Genomic DNA, 14,614 nt, shown 5'->3' with positions numbered 1-14,614 from the left:
AGATATGAGAGAGAGAAATGGGGAAAAGACACAGAGCTTTAAGTCTCTCTCTCCCCCTTGTGTGCTTGTGTGTGTGTGTGCACACTTTATAGGCATGCAGAAGTGTGGGCAGGCCAAGACGCTGCGGCAGCCTGCAGCACAAGGCAAAGTGAAATCCAATATCTATGTGTATATCTACTACCTATGCAAGTGCCAATATGCAGATGCAGTCAGCCAAACAGTGCTTTGCTATCAAGTGCCTCAATGCTCAAGTGCCCCCTGCCCTGGCTGCCATCACGAGTTTTATGTGCGTTTGTTTCAATAAGGTGAGCCTAATAAAGGAAATCTATCAGAGAAGAAGAGAGAGGAGGTGCATGTGTCCCATGGGATTGATGGATTGATTGATCACACAGAGATTGAGCAAAGCAGCAAGGACATGTCACTCCTATCATTCCCATCTTTACAGATTAGAATCCAGATTTGTTTGCATCTACATGCACATACCTTTGTGCTGATGTATATCTGTTTTTCTGCTGACATTAGATTGGGGTAAAGAATGAAGTTATGGACTACTAAAATTAAAGAAAATATAACTACTTACTGTGTCTGGAACAGATGGGCATCTGTACTGACATTTTAACTGCCTTCTCAACATGTGTCTGGTGAGCAGTGCCATCTTGTGAGCATTCTATGGCTGCTCAGAATGTGCATATCTGTCAATTTCCTGTAGATACCATGCCATTCACCATCTGCTCAGTTAGCCGACCCTGTGCTCGGGCTCAAATTCAACCATCTCAGAGAGCAAACTGTGGCACCTGAATAGTTTTTCATTCATTAATCCTCTATAACACTAGGCCCCCTAATATAAAAGGGCTCACGATCAATTGAACTCTCCACTTGAAATTGGGTCACCCGATTTTGACCGGGTCAATAATTTCTCAAAGCACTCACATTCCATTCTTTTGTGCTATACATTATGCTTCCTAATTCTTAAAACCTCACAATTAATTGGTATTCAATTTAATGTCGAGTCACTCAATTTTGACCGGGTCAATAATTTCTCAAGGTACTCTCATTTAATTATTTTTAGTTTACTATGTTCCCTAATTTTCAAACTCTTTCATTCGATCGAGGTATTCAATTTTGTATTTGGTTTACGATTTTGGTCGGGCCAATGATTTTTCAAATCAATTAGCAGCAACCGGACTAAAAAAACATATAAATCCTGCGAACCTTCCCACCATCTAGAAAAAAGAAACACGACTATGTGATACTATAGCATCAATATAGTACATGCAATTACCGATGCAGAAAGTTCCCCACATAAATACGAGTTTATTAGCAGATAACACAAAATCACATCGAGAAAGGCCCACAATCATCATATTATAAAAATAAAATAAAACACATTCCATCATCTCCCCGCTCCGCCAAACTAAATATTCCTCAATTCCAAAATATAAGGGGTATTAGTCTTTGAAAAATCAAATTCTATTAGCTTTGACCAAGTTCAGAGCAAAAATATCAACACCCACAATATTAAACAAAAAAAAAGAAAATTCATTTCATAATGAATCTAATTACCAATTTGATATTATGGATTTGGGTATATTTTTTTAATAAATTTAAACAAATATAAAAGGCTTTATCTTTTAAAAAATAATGCACCATATATTTTAAAATAGAGTGAGTTACTTTCTAAAAACAACAACACCAACAACGCAGCAAAGCGTGCACAACCCTTCTAGTAAATGATAATTTCTGAAGGACAAGCTATTGATCTCTTCAGCTGCGTGAAGGTTCACTTCTACTCCATCCATTCCTAAATATGTCTTTTTAGAGATTTTAATATGGACTACATATAAAGCAAAATGAGTGAATCTACACTCTAAAGTACGCCTATATACATTCCTATGTAGTCCCAATTGCAATATCTAAAAAGACTTATATTTAGAAACAGAGGGAGTAGCTTATACTACCTCCGTTCTAAAATATATGACGTTTTGGTAGGCTGTTTATTTGTTAACACAACGTGGGAAAGCAGGTTGTTAATTCTACGACAGCTTTCTGTCATATATATGCTCCTAACGTAAACTAGCTATTAGCATGTTCATAAACTATTTCTCCTTCATCATGATTTTTTTTCTTCTAAAAAAAGTCAATCAACATGTACATTTGGATTATAAGACATTGATTTGGTGCTGTTAGGGAGTAGTGACCGGCACGTATCCAGCCTATGTTTTTGTGTGTACCATTTAATCTAGTAAATGAATAATTTGCGCGATAAAACATCCATATGATATGATGGCCATGCATGTCAATGGAGACAATCAACTTGCTAGTAATATACACTGCAAATGTGCAGTTACAAACCGTGTGTGCGCAACGTGGAGGCACTATCCGTTTGCTGCATCTTCTAATTTAATTTTGATAAAACTGTCAAACGCGCTGCATGATTGCATAATGATCTCGCAATCTTTCATTTGCCATAACCAATTGGTGAAATTTAAAGCATGTATGTATGCGGCTGTGCTTGTGCTTGATTGTTTTGTGTTCATGTGCTAAATAAACTAATGCCCTTGCGCAGCTGTGTTAGCTCATAGGTGTAGGCTAATTAGTTGTATATTACAGAGTCAGAGAGTGCTCATGCATGGAGTCCCTTAATTAATCTCTGTTACGTGATGGCCTCACCTGCACATAACTGACAACGGCTAACCAAGTATGTATGATACATCCAGCTGCTCTGGATAATTATGACACTGAGAATCTGTATATACACACTATACTAAGCTCAAGTGGATACATGTCAATTGTACACAAGCAAATAGTATAATGCTCAATTATCATCACCATCATAGTTCTCACTGTATACATGTAATGTACTGATTGATCCATGTTACATGCATGCATGCATGGCCCTTGACTTGGGATATGCTGGACCAAGAAACAGAGTAACATGATCTAGCTAACCGACAAATTACTCTCATGAACATAACAATTCTCAGTATAATAAAATGACCAATGGTGGGATATGTTCCAGTTTATTTTGGTTAACATTTGTTGTACAAATAGTTGTCTGCTCATCTTTACAGTATCCATTACCACCACATCTCTAACTACCCTTGATGAGATGTACTATAATAAAAATAACCAATGACATTTAATTGGTTAATACTAGAACAAATAGTTGTCTGCTCATCTTTACAGGATCCCACCCCATCTCTAACTACCCTTGAACATTTATCTATTTTGACAGCTAACTGCTCTTTATCATATCTCATCAGACACAATATCGCAACTCCTGGACTAACCAACCCTCCATATCTACATCTACTCAAATTAAGACTTCAATCAAATAAATATTGTATATACATCTAATTTAATTTACCAAAAAAACATCTGTACATATGCTTCCTAGAAAGTGGCATCCCTTAACTAGAAGCTCAATCCGTAAATTTGTTTATTTTTCTAATCATTTTGCTAATTGATGCATGCACCATCGATTGTCTAGCGCTCAACGTGTCATTAACAACTTGTTTCTCTAATGTTGCAAACAAGTAGGTGATAACCATATCATATCTGTCATGATCCATGACTTAGCAACAGAAAAAACTAAGCTTTTGGCGACTAAGGAATATTGCCGGCCGAATGACCCTGCAACAGGAACAGAGACATGGCATCTACAACTTAAATGCCCCAAAAAGCAGCGTCCTAACTGAACAGGACCATAACAAGATATCCCCCAAAGAAAGGTACATGGTGCCTCATCCAACAGTGGCATTCCTCCTGAGCTGACCGACTGATTATTCAGCATTTCAGCATGTATGTTATGTGTTTGGTGACATTGCGGTATAGTACGTTAACCGCGTTTAGTCGAGCCGACTTACGAACCCTGTTTTGCTATTTGATAAAAGGACATAAAAATAGATATTAGAACCAACCAACTCAAAAAAATAGATATTAGAACCAACTAAAAATAAGATATTCGAAATTTAGAATAGGGCCATAGCCAAGAATAATGAACAGTGTGGTTGGTCTGTGGTATGTGTTTTTATTGTTGGTATATGAATTGGGAATTGTGAGTTTGCTTTTTTTTTCTATGACAGTTTACAAATATGAATATAGTGTTCTTTTTCTTGAACACGACAGTTGTATAGAGTGTTTTTTTTCTCGAACACACAACAGTTACATTTTAGCAACCCGAGAGTAGCATAAACGTGCACACGAAGAAAACAGAGGAAAAAGAGGAGTGGCGCAAAATGGCTACTAAGTAACTTTAGGGTGGTCAAAAGCTAACACCACTTAGACCAAATATAGTAACCTTGATGGAAACATCTGTGTTTTATGGACTACTATTAGTCATGTTTTAGGATTAGTGATAAGGTGAGTGCGTTGCCATGCTGCAGTCACTTCAACGTAGAACATACTTCACACTTACCTCCATCCATCCGTACGTCTCTCTCTAGCCTTCTCTTTCCCTCTATCTCTCTCTAACCTCTCTCTTTTTTTTGCTCTCTCTCTCTCTACCCTTGTCTCTCTCTAGCATTCTCTTTCTTTCTGTACCCTATGTCCTACCTGAGTTTTTGCTGTTGGCGTAGGTAGTTTTCGTGTCCAGTGCCATGTCTGGGCCTTGCCCTTAGATTCTACAGCAAGAAGGCATGCATCCTAGCTTATGTTAGTACTGTTTATTATGGACTCACTTCCATCACAAATCACACATATAATTGTAAATTAATTAACTCTACTGACATGACAGCCCTCTCCACATCCTGTTTTTTATCCTTAAAATTCTTCATTTTCTCTCTCTCCTGTGGCTGTCCCCCCTCTCTCTCTTCAGCAACTTTTATTTATTTATTTAAGCTTCTCTCTCTAGCAAAGACTGGTATTAAGTTTCAGACCAAGGGGAAAGAAACATCTCTCGCCTCTCCTCTCCTCTCCCTCCTCATCTCCTTTGCTCCCCGGCCCATACCATAGGAAAGAAGTTAGAAGAGGATGGAGATGAGGCGGCCATGGACGCGCCTTGCCGTCTGATCAGCCACCGACATGAGACGTGCCTCCCGGCGGACGAGGTCAGCAACCGCAGGAGCAGCACATCCACGGCGCCGCCATGGTCCCAACCACTAGGAATCACCTGGCGCAGCACCATGAACCCAGCGGCAAGAACAGCAAACCGCCGCCGTCGTACTACTCCGGATACTACATCGCCTCCCAGCTGGAGGCTGCCTCGGCGGCCGCTCACGGCGTCGACGCCCTCAAGCTGCAGCCGTCCAGGCTCCCTCGTCGGCTAGCCATGGCCGGCGACGACAACGACAACGCCGAGGAGGAGGCAGCGGCCGGCACGAGCTCCCGGGGCGGCGGAGGGGACTACGAGGACGGCGGCAACAAGGACTGGCTCCGGCTTGGTCTCGGTGCCGTGGCGTCGTCCTCGTCGACCACCACGTCCTCCTCCTCCGCTGGAGGCGACAACGACGGCGCCAGGGCTGCTCCGATGGAGCTGGACCTGCTCGCCGGCGGCGACGGTAGAGAAAGCTCGAGGGTGACGAGCCGGCCGCCGCTGTTCCCGCTGCCCATCAGGAGCTATCACCACCAGTACGGCCACGGCCGGTATCGGCCGACGACGGCGGCGAGCGGGTCCATGACGCCGGCGCCGCCGTTCTTGCAGTTCGCGCGGCCGCTGAGGAGCTGCTCCGCCGATCTCTTGAGAGTCGTCAGCCCACCGACAAGAACGGAGGCCGCCGGCTTGTGGCTAACTCTTCAGGCAGCTCCCAACCAGTAAGCATATTAATCTCTACATACACAACAACTCTACATATATGTACACACATATTCAATTTGATTCTCTTCTGATTTTTTGTTTTGAATTTCATCATATTCAGTTAATTACTCATAGCAATGTCTCTATATATATGCACATCACGAATATGCATCTGATAACAATGCAAACCCCCTTGCATGCCCTTTTCGGAAAAAGAAAATCCCCCTGCATGCTGCATATACTATTTTTTATGATAAATTACATAGTTTTGCAAGTGCACATATGCCAACAAAGCTGCCTTAGATTGGATTTAATTTATATTTTTCAAGCTGCAGTGTGAAGCTCTAGTACTTAACTACTCTTCTTGCCATGCTCTTGCAGAGTTAGAGAGCCCATTTTGCCTCAGATACCAAAGAGCTACCTAAGAATCAGGTATAATTTGATTGCATTTTTTATTTCTTTTGCACTCCTCCGTAGAGTACAAATAATATTAATGTACAACAGTGTTATCGGTGCAGTATGCGTATGTATATGTAGCTCTCCTTGTTTAGTTAGTTTCTAGCTACAACGGCCTATGTAGAACGTAGCTAGCTAGTACTACTACCTATACCTTGCTAGTCTCAAAAGTTTCTAGGTAGTTCATCCGGCAGCTGGCTAGCTAATTAGCTATACATGTAGGATTTGTACCTATCGAATACAACTTTTGTTTTTTGTAATGATTTGGTATATATATGAATTGTTTAGTAAAAAACAATGACACATCAGTACGTGAATTGAAAGGTCATCCTTGCTTTTTCATACACACATATATCTCAAAATGCATGCGCATATTATTTTCCACAGGGATACCAGCATGAAGGTGGAAGTGGTGCTGAAGTACTTGGCGGAGAAGCTAGGACTCTCACAATCTCATCAGGTACATCTCGAAGTCGACCTTTAAATATTGCCAACTTTATGGCGGCATGGCTATATTTATATGCAATTTTAGGATTGCTGCATATAAACAATTTTATCCTCGGCAGATTGGTATATAGCACCCACTTCTTTTTTTTTTTACAAAAAACAAGCGTCTTTCATCTGTTCTGAATTGCTCTATGTGTCTTTCTCCATCACGTTAGTAACATCAAATTTAGCTGGGAAGCGCCAATCAAGTGATTAACTGCGAATAGTCGCGCGATTGTTGAATTTACACTGCAAGGTATAGAGAGCATTGGTTTCTTGTTGTGTGGCCGCATGTATGGTACACTATTGGCACTTGGAATAATCATGAAAGAAACACTATACCTAATTAAACGTACCACATAGCTAAGCTATGTCAGCATCGCATATATTGTTGGATATAGACAAAGCAATAGGTCAGGGGGCCACATCATATATGCATCAAGTTCTCTTAAACTTAAATAGTTCAAGATGTATAGCTAGGGATTTAATACAATTCACTTGAATAACATTTCTTACATCTATACAAAAAACTCTTCAGTACTACCCCGCAAAAAATAAAAAACTCGTCAGAACTAGAGTTAACTTAATAACAGAAACTCTATCTGTCTAGATGCATCGGTATAATCAACGGTGGGCAATTATCATAAAATTAAAGTCAATACGGATATAATAACTTTTGCCCTCTGCACCTAAATATGCACCGTCCAACATATTCTCACGGAAATTAATTAGCAACTAATGGAGCAGGTGCATAACTATCAGCATGCACGCATGCATGCTGCAAAATAAGTTATACAGTATCACGTCAGCATCTTGTACGAATTTATGGATCGATCATATAGCTTGATGCACGCAAGAATATTGAGTTGCTTATGCTGTTTTTCTGTTGATACATAATGAAGTAGCTAACACACGATGCATGAGAGGGCCGGCTGACTGTTGAGGCGTCGATGCATGCCATACTGTGTTTCGACATGGCCATCCCAACTCATCCGTTAAGAGTGCACCAGCTGCCAACTTCGTTTTCATCAGACTTAATACAGTTCGTGTATGTATATCATTGTCAATAATTAATCATCTGAACTATACTAATCACGGTCAACTTGATTGTCTGATCTCGACGTGCTCTGCTTAACTTCGGCACGTTTTGTAGCATCCTTTGTGAATACAAAACTAACAATATTGCACATATTCAATAATATGATTGCGTATAGAAAGTTCACGACTGCAACCGTGGATGATTTGTTTTTTCTTATTTAGTACTGCACTAAGATAGTACTCCCTTGGATTGCTAAAACAAAGACGATCAATCATTTAATTGCACGGTCTCTTGATTTTATTTCAACATTAACACAACCGCTGATGCTTATATACACTCATCTCTATAAATGCACGCACGAAACACCCTACTGCTATGAGCACTTCCAAGATACTGAGCCTGCACAACATCTTAAGATTGATAAAATCACCACAGACGCCTCATATTTGACGGGAACGTCTCCTCTAGCTGAACGAACATCGTCGGAAAGGCTGAAATAATTCCAAGAAAATGCGATCACCAATGCAAGTCTAGCTAGGACTTGAACTAATTAATTATACGGTCTCTTGTTGATATGAAACTCTGATCGTTACTTTCTGTATGGATACGTACACGCATAGCATAGCAAACTAATTAATTCCATCAAGTACAATAATATCATTGGCCTAACAAACCTCTACAAATCAATTATAGGTACATGCATACGTATTTTTTCTTTCAAAAATGATCAGATCTATTATAAAAGTTCACCTAATTTATAAAGCATCTCAAACATAACAAAAATTACATCAAGATTCCGAGACCACCCAACGACTAGTACTGCCGCAAGAACAAGCCGCCAACGCGCCGCTGTCGCCGCTCCCCTACCGGATGACATGCATATGTTTTTCTGACAATATGTTTGGTGCAGTTTAAGTGTACTCATTATTAACCCATGCATAGCCCCGCAAAAAAAAACATGCATAGAACTCACTTCAAAACACACACACACACATAACTGGTTCTTTTTAACTTTGTTGATGGTGGTCTGCATGCTTACATTACATGCGTGGGTCACGTGCGAATAATACTGGCACATATCGTATAAAATTGGGTCATCTATTTTGAAATGGAGGGAGTATTTTTGTTTCTGCTTCATATATGTCCGTTCATCATCTCGTCGTCACGCATGCGTGCGTACATGTACTCCAGTTTTTCTGGTCATCGATCGGAGTTTGTTTGGACTGCGAGCACTCGTTCGTCCGTATATATGAAGTTACTCTGTGCACCACCCAGCCGAGTGACAGCTGGTATACGGTCGAGTACGTGGACGCCACACGTACGATACGGATCGGTACATTCGGATGAGAGAAGAAACGTGGTGGATTGATGAGTGTGCGACCGGCGTGGCCCGGCCGGTCGGTGGGTCGCTTTATGTACTGTAGTAGAGCACGTACGTAGCTAGGAGGTACGAGAGGTACGTGACATGGCCATCTGACGCCGGCCGGCCGGCCACTGGCGGCACGCGTGCGCGGGTAGGACCACTCGCTCGAGGTGCACGTACGTGCCTGGTCGTACGACCAGTAGCGACGGCCAGCGTGTAAGTACGCACGCGCACACATTCTTCTGGGTAAGTAGCTCATCTCTAGCACATGATTTTATTTCTCCCTGGCGTCGTACGCCAACGAGTAAATATGCATGGCAGTGCAAGAGATTCCACTCCATCTGATCGATAACAGTGCATGCATACACGCATAAGGTCTTGCGTGCGCAATCAATTTTTCAAAAACTTTTTAGGTTCACTCCAATCCCTCCGTCCAGAAATATTTGTCGGATAAATGAATAAAAAATAGATGTATCCAGAACCTAAATACGTAAGTCTAGATACATCTATTTCTCCGACAAGTATTTTCGGACTGAGCTATTTCTCCGACAAGTATTTTCGGACTGAGGAAGTACTTAATTTATTCCGCTTTTCATGAAAGGGAAGGCATATATATACATTCTTATAATGACAATTAAGGAGAGGAGCTAACTAGCTTCTTGGCTTATTGCAATGGAGGAGTAGTTTGTACTGTAAGTGTAAGGTCGGCGGAGTGCGGTGTAGCGAGCTGGCATGGAAGGAGTGTTGAGGAGGGGGAGAGGTTATGTACGTGGCTCCACAGCAAAGCCAACGTACGTACGTGAAAGCGATCGATATGCTAGGCTACAACCAATCCCAAAATCCCAGATTCATGGCGGTCGTTCTGTATGCGTGCGTGCACGCGCGTATGCATGCCATCATGCCCGCGTATGCTAGGCTAGGCGGATCGTAGCCAATGTGGCAACGTGCATGCACGTACACACGATTATGAGTCCCTGAGAACACACGATTTAACAATGTGTGATAGTTTTTAGCAATTTTTTAGCACAAAAGTGGTACTAGGTTTTAGGGAGATAAAAAAAAAGTGATAGTCCTCACGGACACATACATGTATTGTGGCAGTTTTTGATTAAATACTCATTTGAAAGCACATGCATGTGTTACGCGTAACTTAATTTCTTCGTTGATAAAAGGCATTTTATTATTAATAATAAGTATGTGACTAGGTCTCAGTTAATTAAGACTTAACCAAATTTTAGTCAAGTGACATAACGTGTAAAAAAGAACAAAACTAAAAGGAAAAATTTGCACATGTCTCCATCTAAGATCCAACACATATAGCATCGATTGATACTTGGTGAAATCTCGGTCAATTGAGACTTAGCAATCCCGTAATAATAATTCATAATGTAGCATCAAAGAGATACAAAATATTCCCTAAAAAGAGAGATAAAAAAACATATTGAGGCGGTATCCGGACTCTACATACTAACTAAGATGCATATATCCATCACAATCTAACATAAAGGAAACAATAAAGTTGAATATAACCGAAACTATGCCTATGTCAGTGCGGGTGGAAGATCTATCCAAAGACTTCTTGATGAGACTGCATTAGATGATCTTTGTACTCGTGCTTCTGTATGAGCCTGCAGTGAGAGTATCACTGTTTGTCACTTACGAGGCGCCCTAAATGTCTTACGTGCGTGTGGTAATAGTAAGAAAACTACATTGAGTTTAAAATATGATAGTACATCCCGTCATGGCATCTGGCATTCTTAATGCATTAGTCATGTGCATCCCTCGTGCCAGCGACATCATTCCTTTTTTGAACATTTTTTTAAAACCAGGCACCGTTTTTTCTTTCTTTTTTTGCGCAGAAGACACCATTTCTTGTTGTTAGCCAGTGTGCAACATTGGATTAACCAGTGTATATGTCTGCTGTTCCCCGCACGCAGGTGGAGCTGACATGCCGAGGGCATCTCCTTCCTCCCTTCTTGCAGATGAGATACGTGAGGGACAGCATCTGGCGCGGCTCACCGGCGCCGAGCCAAGAGGAGGAGGCCGGGCTGCCATGTCGGCACTCACCGGCCACAACTACCACTGACCATGTCATGATACTCTTTTACAGCATAAGTGTAGGGAACCACTAGTTAGCCGATCAACCAAATCCCTCCCTTGTGATTATAATTAATCAAACAAGTTATTTGATTCATTTTTCCTGGTACTTCCTGCTTGTCTCTAATCTGCCGCTGATCTCGCTAACTTATGCTTAATTGGTCCCAGAATAACCAACCAATTAGCCATGAATCGTTCCTATCTGTTAATCCCACTTTACTTTTGCAAACTTTTGGAGTGAAGCATATTTAGTGGAGTCATATGTTTGGTACGGTTGTAAGTAGTTTTCATTCTAAAGCATCATGTGTTCAAGTGTATGCTCGCACTTGCCAGTTTATGTCCACTAGCTGTGTGCATGTGTGTTGCTGCAATTAAGCGAGCATACACGAGCATTACTGAGCTCAGTTTGGCATCTGATAAGGTGATCGAAGCAGCAATCACGCTTACAAATTGTACACATGCATCGAACCGTCCAATTCATGATCAAAGTTTGAGGTGCCATTGGCTTTGTTGTGTTCCTTTTTTTTTTGCAAAATGTCAGCGCCAGACGCTCGCCATTTTGCCAGAATCTGTTTACTGAACTGAATTTGGACGAATTCGATCCTGTGGTGTGAATTTATGGACTAGTCCACTCCAATTTGCAAATTTGTGGACTAGACTGAACCTGGGGGTGCAACTTTATGGATCTCTTGTGCATTGACTATTCAAAAAGTTTAGGTTATGGTGAACTAGTGTAGCTGAGATGGTTAGATTTTTTGTGATGGAACTAGCCCACCAGGGTAAGTCCTGGTGCTTGCATTTTTCTAGATTTATTTTAGTCTTTCTGGTGATGTTCGTTTAGTAGGAGGAGACGTTCTCATCGACTACGATAAATCTCAAGATGTGACGCTGGCTCAGTGTCTCAAAGGTGCTTATAGAGGTAGAGTGTGAGCGTATGTGTCTGTTGTGGACATCTAAGATTGTACTATGTTTAAAAAATGTTTGGTTATGATGTTGTTGTTTTCTTGTTTGTATTATTCCTTTTTCCACGATGATGTGTATTTGTTGCTAACTCTATTTGTTGCTAACTCTCTTTGGAATTGTGGTGGACAATTTTTTGTGGTAACCTCTTATCGTGCGAGGCTTTCTCTTGTTGGACAGAACTCTGAAATACTAGATGATATCCCACTCGTTATTTTTTTATTGGTGAAAATGATGATTCGCCGGAAGTATAAACCATCTCAAACATAATAAACATTACATCGAGGACTGTGGACTGTTGAACCGCAACTGCGCTATCACCGCTCGCATACCAGAGCCGTCCGCAGTCATTGCCCTTGAATTCTTGAATCGAAATACTAGATGATACCCCACACATTTGTTGCAAAAATGTATTGCCATATATTTCAGTAGATTTGGTTGTATGAAACTTGATATTTGAAGTAATAATATGAGAACTAAAAGTGAAAATACATAGTATGAATTATTCTGTTTGATTATACTATAGTTGTAAAACTTTTATTCTACAAACAGAATTACAAAAATTCTCGTGCATGTTCGCATGATGAGGTTGGTTTTCTCACATGCATAATTGCTTATTGAGGTGAGTCTTTTCTATGCATGTTGCATGATGAGGTGGTACGCTGGCATTTTTTGGACAAATAGGTTAATGCGGGCTAACTATTTTGATACAAAATATTTTAATATTATTTTGGTTTATACCTTCTATCTATTTTGTTGCGGGTCAATAGCCTGAATTTAGTTTGAGCTATCCACTTAGGACCTGTACAAGATCTTTGGGCTTTCCCGGATGGTTCCACATATAAAGATGTCACGCAAAAGTATAGAGCCCTAACTCGGGGGCGGTTAGGCCTTGTACAATGCAAGATGCTTAGAAGAGGTGACTGGAGAAATAAATTAAACTTTCCTTAAGCACCGGTGCTTATTTGTACAAGGCAGACGCTTAATTAGGCGTTTCTCCTGTAGAAATAAGCACTGGCACTTCATAAAAATTCGGTTTATTTTCCTAAGCATCACCCTAAGCACCTAGCATTGTACAATGCCTTATGTGTAACCCGCATCGATTTCTATCGTAGGGTCGTTTTCAGGGAGCCGCTGCAGGGCCGGCCCCGCGAACCCGCCTACTGATGCCACCCATCTTTTTTTGTCACATTTTTCCTTATTTTTAAATAATCTACATATATATATTACAAAATATATTTTATATAAAATTAAAAAAGTTAATAGTGCATTTGAAAATTGTTAAAGATGAATAGAAAAATGTTAGTCATGTGTACGAAAAATGCTTGTGACAATTAAGAAATTTCCACATGTTAAAGAAAATGTACGTGCGATTAAAAAAGTTTACATCATGTACAAAAAAAACTCGACTAATTCAAGAAAATCTTTTCGTACAATCAAAAAATGTGCGTACCATTTAAAAAAAGTTTACAAGTTAAAAAAATGCTTCCCTGACTTTTTAAAAATAATTGTATACAATGTGAAATAAAATCTTTGCGTTGTGTATAAAAATGTTTCATACCCTTAATGAACGTACATGACGTTTTATAGGAAAATTCTGCCGATATATAAAAATGTTCATGACGATAGAAAAAAATGCTTATATAACGTAATAAAAGTTTCCATAGGTTAAAAAATGTTTATTTCTACAAAAAAATTACAACATGTATTTAGATAATTTTTATTCAAAACATGTATGTTTGAAAATGTACATCATGTATTTGGAAAATGTTGAATCATAAGAATGTTTCACGTGTCCTCTAAAAATGTACATTGCGTACTGAGAAAAAGAAAGACATCTGTGGAAATTGGAAAAAACCCAATAAAAACCGACAAAAAAAGAAAAACAAAAGAAGACAAAGAAAAGAAGAAAGAAACCAAAGTATAACAAAAGAAAGAAAAAAACAAAGGAAACCAAAGCAAAATGAAGAAAAATAGAAAAAGCAAATGAAACCGGGCCGTTGCAGGGACGGCCCAGTGAACACGCCTGCTTACGTCACGCATCTTTTTTCGTCACATTTTTGTTAATTTTTTGTATTTTTAAATATTCCTCGTATATATTACAAAAACTATTTTTGTTTAAAATTGAAAAATGTTAATATAGCATTTGAAAAATGTTAAACATGAATAGAAATATGCTAGTCATGTGTACAAAAAATGCTTGTGACATTTAAGAAATTTCCACGTGTTTAAAAAATGTATGTGCCATTTAAAAAAGTTTACATAATGTACAAAAAATACTCAACTAATTCAATAAAATATTTTTATATAGTAAAAAAATACGTACCATTTTAAAAAAACTTCACAAATTTGAAAAATGTTTCCCTGAAAATTTCAAAATAATCGTATACAATGTGATAAGAATCTTTGCGTTCTTAAAAAATAGGTTTCATACCATTAACGGACGTACGTGACATTTTGTAGAAAAATTCTGTTGATA

The 14,614-nt window shown here is 39.6% G+C and overlaps 1 protein-coding gene across 1 annotated transcript; it reads left to right on the top strand.

Moving 5' to 3' along the window:
* Window positions 1-4,875: 4,875 nt before the first annotated feature.
* Window positions 4,876-11,272, top strand: LOC125545836 (uncharacterized). Its single transcript, XM_048709877.2, has 4 exons — window positions 4,876-5,751; window positions 6,116-6,166; window positions 6,578-6,650; window positions 11,016-11,272. Exons 1-4 carry the CDS (start codon window positions 5,087-5,089, stop codon window positions 11,208-11,210), a joined length of 984 nt encoding a protein of 327 aa, XP_048565834.1. The 5' UTR covers window positions 4,876-5,086; the 3' UTR covers window positions 11,211-11,272.
* Window positions 11,273-14,614: the final 3,342 nt, after the last annotated feature.

The sequence above is a fragment of the Triticum urartu genome, chromosome 3A (assembly GCF_056163025.1).
Source record: "Triticum urartu cultivar PI428250 chromosome 3A, HENAU_Tu73, whole genome shotgun sequence".
NCBI classification, from domain to species: domain Eukaryota; kingdom Viridiplantae; phylum Streptophyta; class Magnoliopsida; order Poales; family Poaceae; genus Triticum; species Triticum urartu.
This window is presented reverse-complemented; position numbering and strand designations above follow the sequence as displayed.